At 38.6% G+C, this 25,771-nt stretch overlaps 1 protein-coding gene across 5 annotated transcripts in view; it reads right to left on the bottom strand.

The window, feature by feature from the left end:
- The window catches only part of DIP2C (disco interacting protein 2 homolog C), a 310,242-nt gene that overhangs the window by 64,285 nt on the left and 220,186 nt on the right, over nucleotides 1–25,771 (bottom strand). For all 5 annotated transcript variants that reach the window (XM_064637840.1, XM_064637857.1, XM_064637830.1 and 2 more), the window contains 11 exons: nucleotides 24,692–24,802; nucleotides 14,457–14,580; nucleotides 13,715–13,824; nucleotides 12,297–12,399; nucleotides 11,880–11,944; nucleotides 10,033–10,126; nucleotides 9,796–9,915; nucleotides 8,855–8,969; nucleotides 4,746–4,885; nucleotides 3,000–3,136; nucleotides 604–812 (listed from right to left, as the gene is read on the bottom strand). In XM_064637840.1, the coding sequence (XP_064493910.1) occupies nucleotides 604–812; nucleotides 3,000–3,136; nucleotides 4,746–4,885; nucleotides 8,855–8,969; nucleotides 9,796–9,915; nucleotides 10,033–10,126; nucleotides 11,880–11,944; nucleotides 12,297–12,399; nucleotides 13,715–13,824; nucleotides 14,457–14,580; nucleotides 24,692–24,802 (1,328 nt within the window). The remainder of the gene's footprint in view (nucleotides 1–603; nucleotides 813–2,999; nucleotides 3,137–4,745; nucleotides 4,886–8,854; nucleotides 8,970–9,795; nucleotides 9,916–10,032; nucleotides 10,127–11,879; nucleotides 11,945–12,296; nucleotides 12,400–13,714; nucleotides 13,825–14,456; nucleotides 14,581–24,691; nucleotides 24,803–25,771) is intronic.

Genomic DNA, 25,771 nt, shown 5'->3' with positions numbered 1-25,771 from the left:
GCAGGCTCTTGTTCTAGAGACATGTAGTCAGAGCAGGACTGAGAAGTGAACCTTCCTGGGGCACTAAATTGGGTCACACCAAGGTTGTTGCTAAGCTGCTATATAACAGCCAGCATAAGCACCTTTTTTGGTCCCATCTTTAGAAGAAAGTAATTGCAACATCATTTTGCCTGCCACACGATCGAGTGCAAGCGCATGGTACAGCATTAGGTTCTTCAGACGTTTTAGATGTCTGCTGCTCAGTTTCAGCACATTAGGAAGGTGACACAAGGAACCACAGTCAATTTCAAGAACTTAAACATTAAGCAGATTAGAAATGTTCAAATCAGACAGAAAGGATCCTGTTGAGTCAACACCTTCAGAATTAACCAGCTGCTCAAATGAAAATTTTAGCAATCACAGTTTCAAGACCTTGGTATTTAAAGTTTCCCTCAACACTACCTTAGGCTTCCCTCAGCTGTCTCCTGGTTCTAGCAATGTGAACAGCACTGAAGGGAAACAGTGTACATCAGGCACTGCTTTCTGAAAGTATTTTGGATCACTTACACCTCCTCTAAGCAAAATAAATATTTCTGCATAATGCAAGAAAAGAAAGGATCAAACCTTCCCCTGTAGACAAATTTCATTGGTTCCACGGCCAGTGCTGTTGCTACAATGTCATCAGCATTATGTCTTCTTCCACTGACAACCATCAAACCATCCATTTTGCCGATAACAAAGACAAGTCCACCTGGTCCTATAAAGCCTAGTAGTCCAGTCCTGATAAAAGGATATTCGGTGATAGGGCCACCAGAACTAGTCATAGGAAACACCTGTAAAACAGAAACACAGGTCTTCATTTCTATATGCACAGATCGTGCTGCAAAAATATTTCAGGCATGCTCCCTCAGATGGCTCTGCAGGAACAAAGTAAACAGGTCGCTGCTGATGCTCTTTACCCTTCACTGACCATAAGGGAGGGTCAGGAAACTCTTGCACTACTCTGTTTATCGCACACATTTTCTGTAACCATGACTCTAAATCATTTATGACCTTAAAAATATATATGAATCAATATCAACAGTACTGAATAAAACCACACGCTGTGCAGACTTCAGCTAACCTGAGGTGCTACGTAGAGGTTACTGAGAGCTTAACTCATGAACACCTCAGTAGAGGGTCTTTTCCATACCACAATCCCATTTCCAGCACAGTGTAAGAAATAAGCAGGCTAGAAGTGAAGCTATTTTAAGGTACAGTACATTAATGACTTGCAGCTGACCACATTTTTTTTTAAGGTCAATTAATTTCTCAGAATACCAGTGATAATGTCTTCTGTATCTCAGCTAAAAGTGAAAATACAGCCCTGTACAGCACCTCTCTAAATGTCTGAACACCAGATGCATACATGATGTCCCCAGGACAGATTTATATGGCTTTTTCAATCCTACTCAGCACAGACTTATCCTTCTGATATGTGAGCTACTCTGAGCTGCATTCTGACACAACCACACTTTCCTGCCATTGCTTCTTTAAACTTAAGTCGTCAAAAGACAAATTAAGACAATGGCAAGAGGAGGACCATGGCTACACAGTGTTCTTCAAGGCTCATTTAAAAATAAAGGTCAAATTCTGCTGCAAGACGCCCATGGGTGACTCTTATTGAACAGATTTAATGCTTAAACATCCTCAGCCATAACTCATTTCAGGAACACAAAACTTTTTGACTCTCTAATACCTGCAACACGAATTACACAGTAAAACAGAATAGAGATCCACTTGGAGAGGACTCTAAAGAACATACTTAACTTTAAAAATGAGTGTTCCTGCTCACTCAATGGCAATTTATTTGTTTATCATTAGGAATAATCCTGAATTAGCCTAAATATGCTGTTAAACTGCAGTTCTGAATTATGAATGGGTAGGTATTACAATTACAATTACAAGCAAGTACTACAAAATGAACGTAAGTACATTTTGACCCTGAAATACGTAAAACTCAGGATCATGACTCACACTGGGTAATGCCAATTGCACTTACAGCACAAAAATCAACTATCAACAAATTTCAGATCACAATAGCATGGTAGAACTCCTGACTTCAATAGCAGGATGTAGAATCATATCCACTTTTCTCCATTAATTATACAATGTACAGTGTTTACAAGTTTTTCATTTTGCAGGACATATTAATCACATTTGGTCTATTAAAAATGGTAATAACAGAGAATTTGTTAAGGGAAATCAAAACATACTTGTGATAATTTTTGCCTTAAATATTAGAAGAGCTTAAAAATCTCAGCTCAATTTTTTCAGTATTTCTCTAATTTGTTCAGCCTTTCATACTGGCTTCAGAAGAAGTTAATGATAACAAGTGAGCAGGTACTACAGAGCTATCAATACAACTATCTGCACTGGAGCTGGAATACAGATTCCACAAAGCCAAGAGGATTTCACCTAAGGCAATTCAAACAAAAGCATGTGGGGACTAATTAGAAAAAGGTTTCTTTGCTCTTCAGATACTTCTTGAAGATTACATCTGTCAGGATTCTGTATAAATGCAAGTCTGTAATGCTGGAATTGCTGTGGAATTGTTGGAAGCTGCTTTTTAAAGATATCCAGCAGCTCCTTACTGTTTCCAATAATCAAATTCTGCATATAGCTAGCTCGTAGACTTGTACAATATTACCTTTTGAATTTTGTCTTTCTTCCTTCTTTCCTTCTGATTTTTTTCAGCCCCTGGTATCTTATTTAAAAATTAAAGTAAAAGCTCTTCAGAGCCAAAACTAAACTCACATAAAGATCTACCATTACGCTTAATGAAATGGGCTTCAGTGTAGACTATCTGGCTAGAGTACAGGTCCCAAGCCACAAGCATTGATTATTACTTCTATTCTACTTCTACTTATAGAATTCTCCATAATTCTATTGTTACTATCAATATTTTATGTCAAATACTACCTTGAAACAGAAAAAGTTATAAAAGAAGGATTTTATATCACATTTTTTGGTCAACTTACCTCAAAAGTATTTTTGGTCATGCCCGAGAGTCCATAATATGATGTACCCGTCGCAATAGCACATACACAAAGTTCTCCTATTTCATCTGTTTTACAGAGCTGAGGAATTCCATCTGGCTTCACTGAACACATTATAGCTAGAAGGAGAACAAAACACTTTAAAAAAATTATAAAATGAACTACAGAATAACAAGTGCTGTGGGAAAGACATCACAGTGTAGCTGACATAAACAAATTAATTATACGTAGACTAATGGCTAGCAATAAGTTTCTTGAACATTATGGTGTTCAACATTATCAAATGTTATTTGTATTATAAATAATATTTATACAAAAAATGCAAAGATCTTTATGTAAACTTGATCTTTACACTGATGACAAAACCTATTTGCCTTGCTCTCTAAAATCGCAGTTGATCCACAATATTGCTCTGAAATGTGACTGTGTTCCCAGCTTTGCATACTGAAGACCAGATTTGTCTCAGTCAGTATAAAATGAAATACCCTAATGGAGTCCTTGATAATTACTATACAGCCAGGAGGCAGGCAACCAGGAAATTCACCTCTCAGAAAGTAGCAAGTAACACCATATGAAAGATCAAGATATTCCAGCAGACTAGTATGGTCGTTTTACTGAGAATTTATCAGAGCTCAGACTCCCTCTCGCTGGTCTTACAGCCCTGCAGAGACAGCAGGAGCTAAATGGGAGGGATTTGAAAGCACTGGTCTGAGAAAGAAGCACTATTTTATGTCAGCCATGTGAGTAAGAATCAGGAATACTGCTGTAGCTATAATCCCTGGAGTTGGAGTACAGCATTTGTAGATTTTGTAGTTGGAAAGAGAATATGATGACCAAGGGAGAGCAAAAATTAATCAGCATGTCTTTTAAATACAAGTGTTCAGAATCTTGAATGACCTTTCTCTCACTCAGAGAAGTAAACAGAGGGTAAACCCTCACTCAGAGGGTAAACAGGAAAGTGTACTTTCATTAAAATGATCAGAACACAGTATGAAGTGCAACACAGAACACCTATTATAATATCTTGCATGATAACTATTAAACAACAACCAATCATATCTTCCTTCATCTTAAGTTGTTCAACTAAAGTTTTATAAGATGCATCATTATATTTAATTGCTTTAGTGCATAACAAGCATTCTCTTATGAAAAACTACAGTATTAGCCTTTTCTAATATCTGTAACACCTCATTTAAAATCTAGCTTCCTTATGAAAAATTTTATCTTCCCCTTTAGAAGCACTGGTTTCAATTTGAATTTATCAACATGAACTGTTCAGTCATACCTTCTTTATCTAATTGGGTGATAGCACAAGATCTTTGGAAAAACATTCTGTAAGCTTTCAGACAGCAATTTTGTTGATCCTTAGCACAGGTTATGAAAAAATTCCCTACTGAGTCTCATCTGGGTCAGAGTTATGGATATTTATAGCCTTATTTTTTCTACCAGCATCTCACAGTTAAGGAATAGATGTTCTGATGTGGTGGCAGGTTGTTTAAAACATGCAACCTGAGCACAGACAGCCACTGAGGTAAATGTAGAGAAGAAATCCTGGGATTTCCAAACCATGAAGTTTTACAAGGTAATGCTTTTGGACTAAAATGCTTTCAAGGACATGTTATAATCCCAAATCTTGTAGTCTGGCAACAAAGTACGCCCACCTGTGACTTTGTACTGCTAATTACATAAACTGATGAATCATGACAAGTTTCAAAGGAAGTTCCTTACCTCCTGGCATCACTAAGCCAACATCCTGGACAGTGAGAACAGAAAGCTTTTCTTCAGAGTCCACTCGAATTACTCCATAAGTGAGACCATGCATGGACAGAACTCCTCTTCCCGGTGGCTGGTTGCTGTCATCTGTTGGCCTACGAGCATGGGTAAGAACATCAGTGCACCATCAGGCAAACACAAGCATTTGCTTATGCTTAATGGACTCCTATTGCAAATATTCCTGTGTTTCAGAGTTTAAAATTTCACCTTCTTTTCCCCCCTACTAGACCCAACAGAATCCTGTTTTTCAGTTATTTCTGACTAATTACGTCTGTTAACTCTCATTCAGTACCCACCCACACATATGGGGTTGCTGAGATGAAAGTAGCACCTAACAACAGCTTGTATTTAATTTTCAGATAGATTTATAAAGATTGCTTGATTATCCAAGTAAAGGGCTTTTGCCTTATTTTAAAAATACTGAGAGGCGGTGCAGATAATGTGGAGGGAAACTGCACTCTAAAGTTTTGGAACTGATCAGAAAATAGCTTGATAAACTCTCTATATGTTACCTATTTTGAGGCAACCTGGAACTAGGACTAGGAAATCAAACTTACCTGTCAGACCAAAAGCCCAACTCTTTCATACTGCTATCAAAGCCAAATTAGAACACAAGTATGCTTTCTCTAAATCACAGGTATGTCTTTCCAATCCCAATGTTCAGGGATCTAAATTACTAAACAGAAGAAATTAGATTGTAGTAGATTTACTGCCAAAATGCAAGGACTTCACTGTCTTCATTTTAGTGCATATAAGTGAATTCTTCCTATTCTAATTTACCACATGGAAATTAAAACAAATTACTCCTTCATCAGTCACGGTCAAAATGTTGTGGATGTGGCCTCTTTGTAACGCCTCAGTTTGCTCAGATTCACTGCCAACATGCTGTAGAATTCCACAGCATCAGCACAAGATGCCTGTCAACTTGTTTCAACATAAACCCACCTGCTGCATCTGTGGACACAATTATACCTACGGAGAGTGCGGCTTGAGCAAACGAGTGTTGATGTATGCAAGTTACTAAGTCAGGGGAATATGTCAGGGCTTCTCATGTCTAGAAAGACTCTTACACTGTCCTACATTTTAAAATGCAAAAATGGAAGCTGTCGTGACACTGATCTGAGTGTGGATAATGCATCCATACAGAGCAGACTCCAGCTATTTTCAAGACGGATAAAATAGCCAATACTTAGCTCACGATTCTGCATTTTTCCTAAATACTCCGTCATAACACAACTATTTTTTAACAGATAATGTCCTTTTATATGACATTTCCCCTCTACTGTGCTTGAAATATTAGATGGGCCTTAGCCAGTCCTGCTCACATAAGCCTTGCTCTGATCGGCCCTATAAATTTCAATTAATAGGTTTTATGAGGCATATTTCTCAAGTGACATCATCAACAAAGAAAGATGTGAGCATGCTTGAAAATGCATTAGAGCATAACAAATGGTGCTAGTAAACAAGCAGCTGTGATAAATAACGTTCCCATCATGTAAAAGGAACTTTCAGTGACATTATTGATCAACTTTCTCTCCTCCTTGCTCCCCCAAAACACACAGGTTGCTGCTCACGAGAAGAAAGGTCTCCTGCGGGTACACACAGCTGCTCAAAACCTTCCAGGAGCAGAGGCCATCTGGACTTTCATCACATCTATTTTCTTGGATTACTTATCACATACAAAGACAGTTTGCAAAGCATTTTGAGAGCAGCTCCTACTACCATTTACAAATACAATCTATTTTACCACTGTTTTTGCCAGGCATTTAAAGGGAAAGAAACCTGTTCTTAAACTTTTGCATTCCCTTAAGCAAGTAGGTTCAAACTAATCTGCAATGAACCAAAGGGGAATAACATAAAGAATTCTTTGCATGACACATCCCTTTGAATATTAGGCTTCATGACTCAGCTCTAAGGCTAAAGCACCTCTAGTCTATTACTGACTGTCTTTTTCTAAATTATAAGGGTATTGCAACTGAGAACTGGTTTTGTTACTCAGTAAAAGGAAGTTCAGGAAAAATACACCATAGATTTTGAAAGATTCAGAACATTAACAGGGAGCTCTCTGGATCTCTGCTCTGCAGGGAGTCATTTTAATGCATACTTCAGCTGTAACTCTTTGGAACTTGTATGATAATTACTTTACTGTCAGTGGAGATGGCTTGAACAAAATGAAAAATACTACATCTCCCAAGTTCAGCTAGCATTATCCTACCATTAAACAGACTTCAAAAAAAGGAGATACGTGTTCGGTAACATTCACTGTAGTAAAAACCGCTCTGTAATTACACAGTGAGGCACTGAAGATAAAAATGACTCTTTGTTTCTTTGCATTATCCACACTTTTATGTGCTAATAATTTTTTTGGGAAAGCTCTCAGTGCTAGTTAATTTGAAAATGAATTTCTAGTTCTTCAGAGGGCTACAGGAACAGAGTTTAAGACTAAAAAGGGCATGCCAGCCGTTGCATTATAAAGTTCTCCCACTTCCTAACCTGTGATTTGGGGCAGATTTTCCAGGGCTAGCACAGGAAATGAAAACCCTGCCCAGTGCTTGGCACAAGTGATGCCCATCCACCTCCTCTCTGCTCTTACAAACAAGAGCTCATTCCAAGGGAGAAAAGGTCTGCACAGATTATGGCAGGGAAACCCATCACAAGGGAAAAACACTTTGGTATAAAGTTGAGAATAGGCTGGTGGAGCTGAATGAAGGGCTCCCTGAGATCCTGTAGTCCACAGAAAGACAACTAACCTGGACAGGGTAAATCCCTGATGGATTGCTTTCAGATGTTTTAAACTAATAATGAGGTGGTTGGAAGTCAACCACACTCTTGGCCTCACGTCTTTCTTCCTGCAATGTTCCGTTGGAAAGCTAATTGAAAATCTAGTTAAATTTCACTTGAACAGCGTATTTTAAACTTTGTGGCAGGAAGTATTTTACTTAATGCTATTATAGTGCTTTACACTTTAATGTTGCATGTTCTAACATGTGAAACAATTGTAAACGGCTGCAGAAATATGAACTGAAAAACAAAGTGCCTACTGTTCAAGGTACAACTTTTGGAAAACTCTGCCAAAACAGACAATAGTTATGCCATTTACTGTGTGCTACAGCACTCATGACAGGATACTGCTGCTAGAGTACGAGTCTTATGAGGAGTGATTGAGGGAACTGGGATTGTTCAGTCTGGAGAAAAGGAGGCTCAGTGGGGACCTTGGCGAGGCAGGGGTTGGTCTTTTCTCCCAAGTAACAAGCAACAGGACAAGAGGAAATGGCCTCAAGTTGTGCCAAAGGAAGTTTAAATTGGATATTAGGAAAAATTTCTTCTCCAAAAAGGTTGTCAAGCACTGGAACAGTCTGCCCAGGGAAGAGGTTGAGTCACTGTCCCTGGAGGTATTTAAAAGATGTGTGGATGTGGCATTCAGGGACATGGTTTAGTGGTGGACTTGGCAGTGTTGGATTAATGGTCAGACTTGGTGATTTTACAGGTTTTTTCCAACCTAAACAATTCTGTGATTCTATATACATAAGGCTTAACAGTTCTAGTAGAATTTAGCAGTTTTTAGTAGAATTTATCAATTTTATTTCTAGGCACAAACCTCTCAGATTCAAAGAGTATTTCCAGATGGTTACTAGAGTCTATGAATGGTTAAAAAGTGCCAGTTAGCCAAAAACAACCTGCAGAATGTCATAATTCTCTTTAAACAGATTACTTTAGAGTACGATTTTCCTTGATGGCAATTCCACTTAATTCCCACATTTTAATTATTTTATGCTTAGAGTGGCATTTTTACACTTCTATTTACAGAACTTACTCTTGCATTGCAATGTATTTAATTTAAAATTAGATAAAATTATGGACATGGGAACTATAAAGCACTCTGAAGTTAATTTATTACTCTAGAAATTCTTCTTGTATGTCTTGGATATGAACAAATTTAAAACTAAAAATATCATACGGAAGTTAAATATGCAGATTCATACTTGAATAATTTTATCATTTCTTTTCAAGTTACCACATACACATATTCAGTGGGTCTGTTTCCACTGGTGTTAACACAGTACCTTCGAATAGCCACAGTGAGAGCTTCTGGTGAACTAGCACAGGGACAAATGACCTCCTGTCTTAGACCTTTACTTTGGAAGACATTGAGAAATGCATCACAGGAAGAAATAGACCCTGGGGTAAAGAAAAACAAACAATCAGAGGAGAAAAATAATTTGATTTCTGAAGTGACACCATTCAAACTGCAAACTTACTATTTAATATATATAGGCTTTTCAGGAGAAATAATTTAAAAAGTATCCATGTCCACTGGGAAATAAGTCATAGCTGCTACAACCATATATATGTATATGCAGTTGTGTATGCATACAGAGAATGAAGACACATTTTTGAGCATATACTCAAGTAGAAAAGCCATTACTGCTAAATTCCAATATGAACATCATTACAGTTTTCTTTTTTAGGATGAGTAAAATTAAAAATTTAATTTAGAAATTCAAAGTAAACTACTATGAACAAGCAGAACACCTATAAGCCAGTATTTTAAATTATACAAAGAAACAGTTAATGCTATCAATTGTCATTAATAGATCCAGATGTGTTTCTCTAGAGTAGCATAAGTATTCCCCTAAAATTCTCAGTTACTTCTCCATCTGAGCACCATCATTCAGGAAATGTTCTGATCTTTTCTACAGCTTAAGATCTTTATTGCTTCAGGTCTTTATAGCTTCAGCCTTTATGCGACTGTCATGTTAAACAAAATTGGATTTACTGCAACTTACGTTATGTGGAATATCAAGTTTGCCTCAGGATTAGCTAAAGAAAAATATATTTTGAAAAAATCCAAAATTAATTACCATTTTCGTAAATGTCATACAGTTTGCAGTAGACAAACCCTATTTTTGTAAATATTTTAGCTAAGATGGCTGAAGATTGAAACTTTAAATGCAAGACAGAAACCCCTTCCTGTTCTCTACTGCACTGCAGCAGCACAGCTTACATGGGTTTGCACCATCAGCCACTATCAGCATACGCAGCGAGGAAAGGTTGATGTCTCTCTGATCTCGATGTGCCACCAATGCCCAGTGCATGTCCCTGGATTTTACACAGGCTACTTTTGCTGCAATAAGAATGAGAAAATTACTAATACACCATATAAAAGCTATACAGCCATATTATCAATTTGTACTTTTGATTTTGACTATCAAGGAAACTTTTGTATATTCTTGTTTCTTACCTTTGTATTGACAGACTTTTTGTATCCATGACAGTGGATTCACTTTCATTAAGGAGTATGGAATACTTATAACATGCATCATGTTCATGACACTCTGAAATCAAAAAAGATAAACAGGTTTTATACAACAATCATGGTAACTATTTATATTGCGTTACGGGCAGGGGCATCTATGCAAATCACTCTATGCTTATTTTATTAATAATGCTGGCATTCAACTTTTCCTATCTATCTACCTACACTGAGATGAAACAGACATCCATTTTCCAATGCTTTAATTAAGGATTAAGGATTTAGGATTTAGACTAATCAGATCATAACTTTGAAGAAGTACTGAAAAAAATTAAACACTTTCCTTCTATTTGTACTTGAAGATATCTACATGTTTGCTATGTAGGTTAATATTATCCCTAAGCCCACTAAACTTCCATATATGTGAACACAAAGGACAAGTAGCAGCAACATATCTGTCTAAAGAAATCCACCTCTGGGAAGACCAAAAAGCTATCAGTGGTAGTGGGGCACAAATAATTTAAAAGACAGAGAAATTGGAGTCACAGACTAAGCAAAGATCAATTTATTTTAACAGAAAATAAATGAAGGTTTTAGTCCTGCAGGTGAGCTAATTCCAGTATTTTCAGCAAGGTCATGAAAAATTCCAGGAAGTTTAGAAAAAGCAGCTGAGTGAAACCAATGACAGATCCAAAACTGTTCTCTCAGTCTGAGCCTGTCAATTGCATCAGTGATTTCTCAGCGCTAAAAAACCAGCCTGTAAATGAGCTGCTGCTTTATTTCTGTTACCATTTAGAAATATCTTCTGAGGGTCACACATCTCCCCTCATAGCAGCTCAGGTTAAATACATTATTTGTTTTGGCAAACCTAGGCTTAAGAAAGGTTAAGTGTCCCAGTGGATTAGTCATCTAAACACTTGTTCTCTTTTCAGTCTGGCAGAAGCATAGGTACAGGAAAAGCACTTACAGGCAAGTAATGTTGAAGTTCAGACCAAGATTAATAGCAAAGGAAGGCACAGAAAAGCTCTATTAGACACTTGCTTTCAACTTCAGTGATAAAAATGGTTTTTTAGCATGAGATACTTAAGGGCATTAAGCCTAATAGTTCGTTTCTGCTTCAGAAATGTTACTACTGCCCTTTGATACTAAGAACAGTATAACACTGCATGGGAAAAGTATATCAGATCACTGGGAATCAGAGGGACCTCCAAATCGCTAGGAATCATAAGGACCTCCAAAATCATGGGGTCCCCCCAAACAATGACCCTTCGAAACTTGATATCTGTTCTTAAAATGATCAGTGAATAGTAAGCATTTTGTCAGTCACTGGTTGCAATAGCCCTGGTAGAAGCAATCCTTAAAAATATGTCAGTTGCCTCCCACATCAATTGAGGAAGACATTTAAACAACAAGTGGACAATTCATGTAATATAAGGTATCAGAAATGTTTTAATATTAGCAAAACCATCTATTGGTGGGAGTTTTGACAGCAAAGATAATCAGTGGCAATAGAGCCATGCCACTGGATCATATCTTTAGAGAGGTAAGTACTAAATTAATTTGTTTATGCTGTAAAGTTTGATCGCAAAATGATACATTGATAAGAGTAATGTGGTAAGAATGGGGCCAGAGTACTTGATGCATAAAAATACATTGAGATCTTTACCACGATCATTACGGGTATGTGCTCCAGAAGAAGTTTAAGTCACATTTACTTTGCTTTCAAAGCAAAAAAAACTGTATTAAACTGTAGGACATCCCAGTTTGAGATAGCAATAAGCATATTAGGTTAGTTTATTTTCCAGTACTCACAGAGAATAAAAAAACATACTTACTGTAAGAATTCCATGCCATAAACCAACATCCTTCTTGAAATCTAATACATTCACAATTGTTTCAGCTGTCCAACAAAAACAAAGCAGAGTTTATTTTTTAGAACATGGCACTAACCCAAGGCAAACCCACTCAAGGGAAGGAAGCTTCAGTATAACATGACCGGTGACCTCAAAGGTTAACTTTCACAGTAAATTTCCACTGCAGGATTTATATTGGCTAGGGCATTATTTGTACCTCTCCTATAGATATTTTAAACGTGTGCATATTTCCTAAAACAAATGAAAAAAAAAATCACATTTTTAAAGCTAGAAGCCTTTGGACCAAATCTATGTAAAAGATAAGATAGGAACCAATGAGAAATAAGCTACAATTCACACTTGATTTTAAGGATGATGCAAGTGAAGTATACTCCGTACCTTCTGTGTATCCACATGCCTGGGTCAGAGCTTGGCAGTGTGTCAGCAGCGCAATCCTCGTCACAGTCACCCCAAGCACACTTCCATCTTTACATGTTTTGTACTAAAAAGAAATAACCAGGGAAAGTCAATGTGCAATAATTACCCTATTTCCATCATTTAATAGCTATGTTTAAAGTGTTTCCTACGCAGGTGAATGATGGGTACATCTAATGATTCTATTTTAAGAAGGCAGCAGTATTGAGGAGTTTTGGAGATACTTCTTTGTTAAAAGATACTTTTTTTCAGATAGGCTTTCTCTTTTTGACTGAAGCTTCCCAGGCTTGATATCTGAAATCCACCTCTTGTTTGAAAACAGGAATCATGGAAAAATAATTCTAACAACTCTGACCATGTTAATGACCAGATGACTGGCTAGGTTTAGCAGAGAATAACCTAGTTCAGTCTGTTCAGTGTTTACGTTACATTTTATAGGCCAACCAATAAACCCGAGCTCCCTTGTGCATCTCATAAGGCATGGGATAAGAGTTGACCTCAGAATCCTTGCTGGGTGCTGTAATAATAATCTATATGTATACAGTCTGAAAGACCCATGCTCTTTGATGAGAACATGAGACTCATGAGAAAAAAGGAGGAAAAAGAGGTGGGAAACCATTTGGGATGACTGCAGTAATTTTTTGACTTTATGCAAAAGTCTGAAAACTCTCAATGGCAATTAGTAAATTAAACATTTATCTTTCTCCATGATGAAGATAATCACAGATTGAGAATCAAGACATCTCTGCTTCTCTAACCCAGTGTTCTGACTGCACAAAGACAGGAAATACCTTCCCTCCATTTCCTTGAACTTAGTCATTTAAATTCCATACTAAGACCACTGAATTCAATTTGAGTCTATGCAGAAGAGAAGAAAATTATGGGGAAAAAAAGGGAGGAAAATCAAACTTAGAAGCATTGCTAACTTGCCCTTCCTGATACGGTTTTTGGGGGGAGTATGACTCACAAAGCAGTAAGTGATAGGCAACCATTGGAACAAGAAGTTCTTTCTCTTCCAAAGGGTCTGAAGGTTGTGATATGAGAACTGAAGCTTCACTATGAAACTTGTCATCTATCAATCCCAAGCAAGCCTACACTATGAAAGGGACTGAGATTGGTCAAGGCAAATTTAATATAGTATTGCAGCAGCCACATAGACAACATAAAAACATTAATGTTAGAAATGCCAAAAATGCAATTTAACATTCCATTAACTTTTCTGAAATCAGTATCGGTCTAATTTATTGTAAAGTATTACTTATTAACAGGCTAAACCAGGATGTTCTTTGCTTCTGTGACTAGTGAATGAATAATGATGTTTACCTAATGCAGAAGTGCCATATGTAATGATTCGAGGAGAAGATGCATCTTCATTAACTCACCTCAATGTAAGCTGTGTCATTGTTTGCATCCTTGATGTGTGGGAACCAGTCACGAGGAGGCTTGGAGAGGTGTTTAGACTCTGTGACAAACCACAGCAGCTTTGGCCAGCCTGAGGTACAAACAAGAGTTCAGCTTTTTTTGAGTTTCTGCTGGATAAGACAAGACAAAAGTCTTCCCCGACAAAGCTTTTTTCCTCAAATGCCTGTGTTACCATTACCTAAACATTGATTCTTTTTGAACCTCAATATAGTATGGGAAAGAAGATTTTCCAGAATTGTTTTCTTAACACAACTATCATGGTCTAAGACAATCTCTGAGGAAATGGCTGGGCAGTTCAAGCTGTTATTGACCCAAACAGTTTCACTACCACTCTCCTGCCAGAGGTTACTGTCCCTACACTTAGCTATTGGACTGAATTGTAAGAATGCTTCTCATCTACTACAGTCCTAAGTCTGTTGGTTTAATTTTGCTTGTGGCCACAGACGATCTCAGCAGCCCAGCTTAGCCAGCAGAGAACCAGGTTGGGAGCACTGGTACTGCTCTCCAGCCACGAGGTGGGCACAGCCATCACCACCAGCAGTGACACACTGGGACAACGGTGTCCCAGCAGCCACAGCTGCTCCTGTGGCAAGTGTTTCATCACGGGCCTGATCCTCACCCACAGACACTAAACAAGTGCAATGTTTACTACTGTTGTAGTAAATGACCAGTGATAGCCACTAAAAGTAAGGGTTAAATTACCTTTAAACTGTGGTATCTCCCCTGTGGGGCTTTTAGGCAGTCCTTTATGGCATGCATCGCTGGTCAAGGCCACAGTAACTCCACAGCTTCCAAGCAAAAAGCCTATTTGTTGACTTCCTGCATCCTAAGAGATGACAAAATACACAGAATTGATTAGAAGTGATTACAGGCTGAAATAATTTTTGTCCTTGGGCACATTATCTTGAGAGGAAAACAGTCTCTTTCCTTTAAGCTGATTTCGTTTTAGCTGATTATCAAAACTCATCTGTACATTGACAACAGAATTCCACACCCTAGACATCCTCTTTTCTGTATGAACATAAATCATAAAGAGAATGGAAGCCATCAGATGGCATCTGCTCTCACATCTCTTCAGAAAGGATGATGAGTGGCTGGGAGGAGTGTCAGAAGACTGCTCCTTCCAGAGGGATCCTTGGAGAAATGGGCAGACACGCCCTTCACAAAGTCCAACAAAGGCAAATTCAAAGTCCTGCACCTGGGGAGGAACAACCCCCTGCACCAGCACCATCTGGAGAGCAGCTTTGTAGTAAAGGACCTGGGGGTCCTGGTGGACAACATGTTAATGTGAACAGCAATGTGCCCTGGTACAAAGAAGGCAAATGGCATCCTGGGCTGTGTGAGGCAAAGTATTGTCAGCATGTTGAGGGAGGCGATCCTTCCCCTCAGCACTAGTGAGGCACATCTCTAGTGCCAGTTCTGGGCTTCCAAGTAAAAGACATGGAGCTACTGGAGTCAGTGAAAGGCCACTATGATAATTAAGGCACTAGAGCAACTCTCCTATGAGGAAAGACTGAGAGATGGGATTGCTCAGCCTCCAGAACAGAAGGCTTAGGGGGGATCTCATCAGTATGTGCAAACACCTGAAGGGAGGGTGTAGAGAAGATGGAGCCAGGTTCTTTCCAGTGATGCCCAGTGACAGGACCAGAGGCAATGGGTAGAAACCAAAACTGAGGAAGTTCCCTCTGGGTACCCTCTGTGAGGGTGACTGGCATAGTGTGCCCAGAGAGGTTGCAGAGTTTCCATACTTGGAGATATCCAAAAGCCACCTGGATGTAGTCCTGGGCAACCTGCTCTAGGTGGCCCTGCTGAGGAGGGGAGCTGGACTAGGTGACCTTCAGACGTCTCTGCCAACCCCAACCATTCTGTGACAATTCTAGGAAATAATATGGATTATAGATGCTTCCACCTGGATAAAGCTCTAAACCCTTAAGATGCTATATGGGCATACAGTGGTGATAGTATCCCTTTTATTGCTGATCTAACCTGATTTGTCAATAGCCATTTTATTGAGCAGTAACAGACACATTTCAGGAGCACTACATATAGTCAAGTGCCCATTAGAGTAAGCTCATTACATTTTACTTTCATCAAGGGCGTGTAGGCACTGAGACTAAGTCATGTGATGATTTTCAAGTCTAGGCCATAGCTGTTCTTTAAGAGATGCTGTGCTTCTACAGCATTATGTCTGCTGTATGTATAGTATCTTGTCATGATTATTTTATAAACTTTACATCTATTCACTAAGCTCTTCAACAGAGCAAAACCCAAGATGTAAATGCACGTAGAAGTATTAACTCTTTCTCCACAGAACAATTCTACAGAAAATAGTCTAGAGAGTCTTAAAAGATCAAATTAAAATATCTTTTGAATCAACCATAAAGTACACTTAACCATGGAAACAACCAGAAACACAGTAGTTTCTTTAATCTATTGATTCATTCAAAGCAAAATTGTATGATGAAAGGCCCAGAGCCCATCTGACTAATTTTTAATGAAATTTTTATGTAGTCAAATAAAACCATCTAAAACGGAGAAGCAATCAGATCGGAAAAAAAGCAAGGGCTTACTTGTTTTTCATACCACCTCAAAATATGTTTATGGCAGCAATTATCAGAACTTTGATAGCTGAGCAACAAATTGATCTGTCAAGTCTATGCTATATAACTCCTTCTATCCAGAATTAGAAAATGCATTTGTTTTTGCTTACTATAACCAGAATGCATATAAAAACAGGAAAAAATTAAAAGGCACTTTTCCAGGAAGGTTTTTTAAACTTAAGCTTGTGTATAATCTTTTCCAATATAAAACCAGACAATGAGAGTATCTTTTGAACAACAGAGAATAATACTGGTATATCCATGAACAACATTTTGGGGAGCATGGTGTTGACCCCACCACACCTGCACCAGTGGGGCTTCCAAAACTTAGAGAGCTTTGTCACTGATTCTTGTGTTAGTTAGTCCATATTTGTATTGCCAAATCTGTGGGACAAGCACTTAACCAGATCTGATCTTGGTTCCACGTGAGGATGAGACCTGTGTCTCCCCTCTTGGGGTCTGCTCAAAGGAAGGAAATGTGGGTGCCTGAACAATGCAGGTGAGATGGCTCTCCTTGGTGGTCCCTCAGAAGGAATGGTAGGAAGAGGAAGGCTGGAGTAATCCATGGAAAACATCACTCCTTGGGCAAGACACAGCTTCTGAGACCTGCTACTCTTTCATCTATAAAGAGGGGTGATGAGTTTCTTAAAATATCAGATTCATACTGCCATTACCCAAAATTTCCCATTAAATTTAATCTAAAAAATGTTTACTAATATTTTAAGAATTTTTAACTACCTACTAAAAAAAGGCATATAAATTCTATAATTGAATGCAGCAACTGCATTGATCTCAATTTTAAATTATAGTGTTGTAATTGTATATCCTACAAAACACTGCTAGCAAACTGTTTCACCACTGTGTCAAGAAAATGCCAATTCTCAGGCAATGAAATTCCATTTAATTCAGCTTTATAAGCAGAAATTAACCTAACAAATTCCATGACAAATCTAATGTAAGTAAACCAGTAGAAAGTGTGGACCTTAAAGCATCAGCATACCATGGCCCTGAGGGATATTTTTGCTCTTCTGACAGCAAAATAAAAGGAAACTTATAGTAACAGTGGAGTTTTTTAGATAACACAAGAAAGACTGACTACACTTTCACTTAGTGCCATACCAACTGGCTTAAAGAATGTCCGTTTGTTACAAATGTGGATAGAGCCTTTCCCAAATCTTCATTTGCGAAGCCTAGCCATGGTGATGAGAGAATCTCCACACAAATATTATTCATTCATTTGTAGTACCTATCACACACATTCAGATTCTTTAATACAATCTACGCACATGTCACAATTCACAGATTGCTTTACATTAGAACAACTCCACATCTCACATAGCACCAAAATCTTCAGCCCACTCTTTTCTGTACAGTTATTCTTTCAATTGTAAGGAAAACAATGACTAAACAATTATGTGATGTAACACTGCCATAGGAGTTTGGAAGAATTTCGCCAGGTGCGATTGTATGTAGTGTGTTTTACAGATTTTCAAATCCTGTGCCATGCCTTGGTGGCCACATTAAACCCTGCCTTGCAAGAAAAAGGCAAATCAAGATGCTGAAGCAGGGGTACTGTGATAGCCACTGTTCCCCAGGGCCACAGGAGTTGAGGATTTTGCAGTGTGAACGCAATGAAGCTTTCTGGTAACCTCCTACTTGGTGTTCACCAATTCCATCTTCAGTCTCAGTCTCTCACACCTAGTGACAGACTAGATTATCACCACCTTCTGCCTGCTTCTGGTGGCTTCATTCTGACTTAGAAGCTAAAAGTACTGCAGAGAACAGAGACATGAAGAAGAGGTTGACATCCCTTTCCCCATGGAAGTGCTCCTGTGATATCTGCTGCCCCGTAGAAGAAATTGTTGAGATACTGAACTGACAGCCAGTAGGTGGAAGATCTGAAACTTTTATACATCCCACAGACACACCACAACCTTACCTACACATCCAATCCTGTGAACATGAGAGAATTTGCTGTTCCTCGTACCTCAGCAGGATCAGCCCAGAGCACTGAAGACCTTGGGCAAAACGTGTACGTTTGAAAAATGAAGTTTGAGTTAAAAATGCAGTCCTTTGCCTGAAGCAGTCAAAGGTCCCATGTGGGCCATGAAAAAGCTACTGACTTTAAAGGCATTGATTATTTCAGATTTCAGAGACAAGCTATCGGCCTGCCTTTTGAGTAATGTGAAATGAATGGTTGTATGCTGAAAACTACTTTGTAAGTAGAAAAAACCACAACCAAATAATCTTCCCCCCCAAAAAAACCAATATCCTCCTACCATCGTAAATAAAATTACTCTCCTGCCTGCAAAGGGAATAGATTTTCACAACACACTGGTTTGTCAGCAGTATTACTTGTTATTTTGGTAATTTATGCTAATCTGCCACTTTGGCAACTCCCCACTTGTCACAAACACTTTATTTTGCTGAATTTTGTAGGGGCAGAAAAACCTCAGGAAGCCAGTGGGGACCAGGTGAAACAACTCAAAGCAGTCCCAACCACAGACTGGGAGAGACTTGCCAGTGATGCTCATTGTCAAATCCTCCACAATTCACAGCTTGAAATGACACGTAATGCAGGTGGAAGGCAAAATACGCAGCTGAGGTATTGTAGCATGAGGTTCGAGATCACTTGCTGACTTTGGAGCTATCCTTTTACATTTCTTGAAGGCACACAACACTTGCTGGGGTACAAAAACTGAGGTGTGCATAGCTTCAGACTATGTCTGCACACACCTAGAGAGATCAATCTTTCATATGAAGCGAGACGGAAATCCTCTCTGCTGTAGGCAACCATTCAAAGTTTTCTAAAGACTTTTATTAAAGGTTTGCTAAAGGTTTTCACCAGTACTTGGAGGCAAATTGTCTTCTTCCTGCTGTAGAGAGTGATAATTCATTGTCAGGATAAAAAAAATCCCACGTGTGGTTGCATTTCAGCATGCTGTTAGTGTCATTTCTATAATGCTTTGTGAGAGTATCTGTGTGAAGGAAAACAATTATGATCCTGTCTCTGTGACTGAGAGTGCATGTCCTTATCTAATAAGAAAGGAAAGAACAGACAGTCTGTGCAAAGGTTGGCCTGATAAAGGGTACTTCTCTTCACTTGCAAATCCCAGACTGTTTTTAAAATGAGAATTATGTGGGAGAGCATCGCAGACTAATTGTTTTCTGTTACAATGCTTATTTGAGCTGCAGTGCCCTTACTCTATCAAAAATTTGCTGGTAAAGAACAAATAGGCAACTATTAGACACAAAAGTCAAAAGTGAAAAGGCATCGAGGAAACACTCTACTTTTAAAACAGAGATCTCAAAGATCTTAACCAAGGTTAAACACAATGCAGATGCAATCTTCATAACCAGCTTTAAGATGACGAAATTAGTTGGACAATGGCTTTGGTGTCTGCCTGTAATTTGCATGTGATATCTGCAACCATGAGCAGTCTTAATGTCCAGAAGTCTTAATGAAATCAAGACAATGGTTATTTTTGGCAAAGGACGCTGCATGAAATGTGATATGCCCTCTAGGAAATTATAATTGCCTAAACTTGAAAATATAATAAGAAAACACAGACTTTAAAGGATCTGAGATGGACTGTGGCAAAATGAGTGCTTCACTGCTAAAGTGTATGAAGGGGGATAGACAGGCACCAGGGGCTCACACGGGGCTGAGGGAACTTGCATTCTCTGGAGAGATGGAAGATTGTCACTGAAAGAAAAATATATAACATTTTATGGATATTTTAAATCCAGGGGAGAAAGAGATGCATTGTCAAAAGATGTTCAAAAGTATGTTAAGCTCCAGTGTTTCTGGCGTACTGCAGCCCAACGATGACTAAAGCTGAGAGAAAGCAAAGCTCATTTTATCTCAGGCCCTGAAACACTAGGAAAGATGTCAAGGTGTATTTCCATTGGAATAGAATTCTTCCTTGAAAGGAAGACATGACTGGGACAATTTCACAGTTTTGAAAGAGATAGACCTCTCTGGCTACTGTTAAAAGCTTTAATAATCTTTCAGGATTTAATAAAAAGAGCTCCTGAAAAACAGTTTTTACCCTGTATGAAGCATCCTTTAAAAAAACTGAAGTGTCCTGGAGTGGGTATCTCCAGATTTCCTATGACAATACACAGGCACATTCTTCCAACCACACTGTCAGAGCCAGCGACTGGAGGAGCACAGAAATGCCTGCTAAGCACACACAGCATTAAATCTAAGATGATAGGAAAGAGCATTTTGAGTGAGAAATTTAATTTTACATGCTTTCATGTCTCACTCTGCCACAAATTCTGCCTAAGATAAGGAGGCCATAAAGATCTATGTGGGATTGCTTTGTTCATATGTTCACAGCATGGGACTGAGCATAACTATGAATGTGCTTGGAGGACAAAAATGTTATTTTCACATTAAAACTGATTAACTCCCCTGACTGTACCAGAGCAGAATAAAAACAATTTGCATGGAGCCCATCAAATGGAAAAAAACACTGACCTAAAAAATCCAAAGAAGGAGAAATCAAAACTGTATTTTTAAATCTTTTCCTAAGGGACATAGTAAATCACTGTTTGAACTAGAATTCGACATGTTGAAACTCCCATGTCTTCTATTTTGATGGCCCATTCTATGACATACAATTTGCATGTCACATCATATCATACATACAATGAAACAAATATTCCAGCTTCAGACAAGATTAACAAAAGTGGCAGTTCTGAAGGAAGAGGTGTTGTATAGGACACATTATTTGCTAACGTTTGGGAAACATAAGCAAATTTGGAGAGAGGGACACTACTCTGAAAGAACAGACCCCATAAACCAAGGGATGAGGATTAGATATAACAATTTTGGGGAGAGTTGATGATAAAGGCATTTCAATGCTATTAATGTAAGGAAAGGAGGAGAAATAAAACATGCTGCTTGTTTGATCACTACAATGACCATGGAACTCCTGATTGATGCTTCTAGAATAAAGAGTTAGTTTTGATGTATTTGAAAAAAGCCTGGTATTTCAGTTTTTAATTTTAGATCCGATGTCGCAAATTTAAAGAGCCAAAACCATGCTGCATGAATGACAACTTCCAGGTCTTTGCTGAACACCAGGAAGCATTCTGGGAATAAAACTGAAGAATGCTGCATAGTTGCTGGGTATTCTGGCAATCCATGCCAGGTGCTAGGTCAGACAGGTCTCCTGAAGTCCTGGGGGTATTCTAGGTATTCTGTCAACACAAAGGTGGGATACAGAAGGAAAGAGCAAGGAGACACGGACTTTCACCTAACAATAAACCAGAAAAAAATCCTGTTAAAGTCTTACAAAAATAACAGTCATGCTATGAAGAAAGGGGAATGCATACAAAATCTATGTGCAGGTAAAGCAAAAGCCTTTACTTCCATATGGATACAGATGTCTGCAGAGTAATCTGTAAGCCAAAAGTCTATCTGGCTACAAACACTATTGCTCAGTTTTAAAATGCCAGGACAAAATTTTGCACAGAGCTGTGAAAAACTCTTCTTATGAAAATGCAGAACAGTATTAAAGCTGCTCATACAAATTTTTAATATTAAAAATGTGCTCCTAATATAACTCCCTAAAATAGCTCATCCTGTATTTTGTAAGCTCATAATATAAATGTGTTAGTTCACATTTCTGTCTTCCAAAAAGCAACCCCAAAGATGCCAGAATGTACTGAAGCGTGTAGAAGAGAGGATAAATAATGGGAAAGCATAAAAGAACAGTCTAAGCCATTGTGTGATGACACGAATGACATCTTCCCACGGATGCCAGAAGCAATCCACTGCAATTTGACCAAGCAGAGGTATTCCTTCTGGGACTACTCAGAACACGATTTTCATCTCATTGTTTCCACTCCAGTTGCCCTTACATATAAACAAATGCAAAAATATTTGCAATAGTATATGCTGTGAGATAGCATAGTTTTATTTATAGATTATAGATCACGTTGCTTTTTTAACTGACATCTCTGTTATTGTTTTATTAGTTTGATATTTAAACTTTATGGCAAAAGATAAACAGTCCAAGTCTGTATATATTCTTTTGTATAAATATATATACATGCATGTTTAACTGTATATTTATATATCCATTTATACACACACATTCAAAAAAACCCAAACACCCAAGAGGTTCAGCCAAATTAGGGTAAGTTATTCATTTGACACAGAGTATTTACTTGGACAGCTGCATTTTATAGTTTAATAGATGGATGTGGTATCAGATGTTCCAAAATAAATCAAATTTACACCTATCCATGTACTTTAAAATGTCATTAAACCTCAGAAAACCGTAACAGGGAAAGACATTAGATTTTTCAACCTTCAAAGCCATGTTGCTTCTTTTTTAATCAAAGAATGAAAGCAGATTTACCCATTTGAGCAGTCTATAAGATCTTAAAATGTACATAAGATCTTAAAATCTTTTTGACACATATAGAATCTCTAGTTTATATTAAAATAATGCACAGTGTTATGCAACTGCCTCAAACTATCTTAAGGTACTGTACTTGGATGTGGAAGTGTGATAGCAGCCCAATGTGAATGCGCTGTATTTCTACTAAATTCAACATCCTTGTTCTGTAGTCATGTCTACCTCTCAGTGCTCTCAAATACAACATTTTACAAATTTTACCCCAAAGCAGGCATGGTGGTTGAAGTTCCATCCTCTCCTCTTACACTGTCTTTCTAGCTCACCTGCATCTTTCCTCCAGTCTTAGCCAGTTTAAGTTGGGGTACCTATTGTCTCCTTAGTTCCCTTAGTTCCCAGTGTCCTTCCTTCTGCTCAATCGCCCTCATGTTTGCTCAGCTGGATCATGACCTTTTGTTGTCTGATCCACTCACTCACTCATTCACTCACTCACTCCATCTCTCTCTCTCTCTTCCTTCATCTGCTCATTAAACCACCCCTTCCTCCAGCTCCCACCCCTTCTCTCCTTGCCAGCTTCTGGTTTCACTGTGGCAGGAGCCCACCACAGATGTTGGCCAGGGCATGTGTGATCGTAATGGAGAAATTATGAGATCAACTCAGCTTCTCAGATGTGAGGAAGGTTCCAGCATGTTCAGTTAGGAATGAATCCCCAGATATTTTGAGCTGTTAATTTGCTACATGAGATGTGCAAACTGAAAAGCCTGTGTGAGGGTTTAAAATCTTGGTTTCATGGCTTTCATTTGAAAGGTAGGGTATCTATCCATGAAACAAAGATTTGAGCTTCTGCTTTGGGGTGCTGTAACACTGGAGCATCTCAAAGAAAAGCCCTTGACAGTTGAAAAACTGAAAATACGAGCAAAGCAATACGTTTCCCCAGCCCTTTCCTTGGAAACAATTTATGTCTTCAGTCAACATTTTTCGAAAGAATTTAGTTTAAAAAAGAAAGCTTGTAAAGATTAAAGAACACTCTTTGTGTGGACAAGTCCAGACCAAGTAATTAAAGTAAAGCATTATTAGTGCTAGCTAATAAAAAATGATTATAACAAGGGGATATGTGGGAGCGGCCAGCCATGGCAAATTAAGGGGATATGACAAAAAAATCTTGTAATGAATAAATATATTTTGCTGTATTTACAACCTTCTAGGCATATATCCTCAGAAAAAAATGCAAGTTCAGCAGCATCAGTGTAAGCATCCCAGCTGTGGTTCACCTACACCACCCACCCCACTCCTCTCAATGCCCCCAGACACTCTTTCTCGCTGGAACTGCTCTCCTAACACTTCCCTAGGATACATGGTTGAATCTCTGAACCATCACTGGATGTGGAAGGCTTTTGATCAGCAGTGGTCAGTTTTCTCTATGAATGCATGTTCTATGGCAAGAATTCCTAAACCTAATTTGTCCAAGTGCCACCCTTGGCAGAGAGGACCATGGTGACAGAAGCTTTGGGACACATATGCACATAGAGACACAGGAGAAAGCATTTCCGTAACCGCTTTGAAGTAGCACACACAGCACTAGTGGCATTATAACATAGCTTGGGTTGCAGGGACAGGTGGAAAATCAGCAGTTGTTGCCAATGGTTCTTTGTCAGTGGCCAACACCAGAATGTTTTGAAAGGCTACAAAGATAATCCATCTAGGACTGGCAGAGCTGCAGTCTTGGAAAATTTTCCTCTCCTTTTCCAGGCGGACCTGCATTTGCTGAAACTACAAGCACATCTTCAGATTTTCCATTACAGAAAAGAAGGAACTATATATAATTCACCACACAGCACTATCTTTGTATCCTCAGATTCAGAGTTAGTTAACCACAAAAATGTACTCAAAAGCTATGTTCAGTTGTGATTTATTCTGACGTAAATTTCAAAATGCAGTACAGAGAAGAAATTCAGTTCCCTACCTTTCTTGTAAGTGGCACTTCAATAGGGACGGGGACAACTTCAGCAAGCAGGCAGCCATAAAATGCCACCATGAAAGCAGCAGGATCATTGTTAGGAAACACGAGCGTTACCTAGAGGAGAGAGATGTAGATTAAAAATATTTTATCTTAGGTGTAAAATAAAGATAATTGAAGCTTCTATGATTCCTTTTGGATAGAGATGATTATTGAAGCACTTCTAAGATAACTATTCAAATGCCTAATGACAGACAAAGGAGGAATCAGAAGGAATTTATTCTGATAAATATTCCTTTTATGAACATTTTCACTTACAATGTAGCTAAATATTTTCATGCTGTCTTTTTTCCCATGTTGACAACACCCTTCATCTGGTTCTCAATTAACTGATTGCTTTATCAGTATTAAATAACCAAGTAAATGGATTTAATAGAATTTTAGATTCTATTATAATTTGTTGAAGTTACTGAAACTGAAGTGGAGGTGTGATCAGTTAAGATTACGCAGACTTACTATGTCACTAGGTCAATCATTAACACATTGTTTTGTTTCACTATGCTTTGCCTCAGGCAACAGTTTCATTTTAGGACTGGACTGCTGTCCAAGGGTAGAAGTTTCTGTGTACTGTGTGCACACAAATAGCTGATACCTAGAGCAAACTATCATATCCATGACGCACCCCAACCTAGGTGTGGATTTGTTGAACTTCACAGCTTCAGGGCTAGGTTTGGGGAATTATTTAGATAAAAGAATGCCAAAACCAATCACAGCAAATCACCACTATGCTCACTAGGTGCCCTCCTTCCTCCAGCATGCTGAAGTGTGCAGCTTAGTCCTGCAGGCAGTGCAGACAATGTCTGGGATCCTGCACAGGCAAAGGGGAAGGAGAGGTGAGGATGCACGGTCTTGCTGAGGATTCAGCAACTTACAGAGACCACAGCTCTCCTTGCAAGGGCAGGGAATACTACTGCTCTCACTTGCTGGTGAATGACCTCAGGGGCTGGATCCTGTCTACAGTTTTGTTTTGATTCAGTCCAGTGGATGTTTTCAGCTCTTGTCTTAAACAGCTGTAACACAGCTGGT

This window comes from Pseudopipra pipra, chromosome 1, assembly GCF_036250125.1.
Source record: "Pseudopipra pipra isolate bDixPip1 chromosome 1, bDixPip1.hap1, whole genome shotgun sequence".
NCBI classification, from domain to species: domain Eukaryota; kingdom Metazoa; phylum Chordata; class Aves; order Passeriformes; family Pipridae; genus Pseudopipra; species Pseudopipra pipra.
This window is presented reverse-complemented; position numbering and strand designations above follow the sequence as displayed.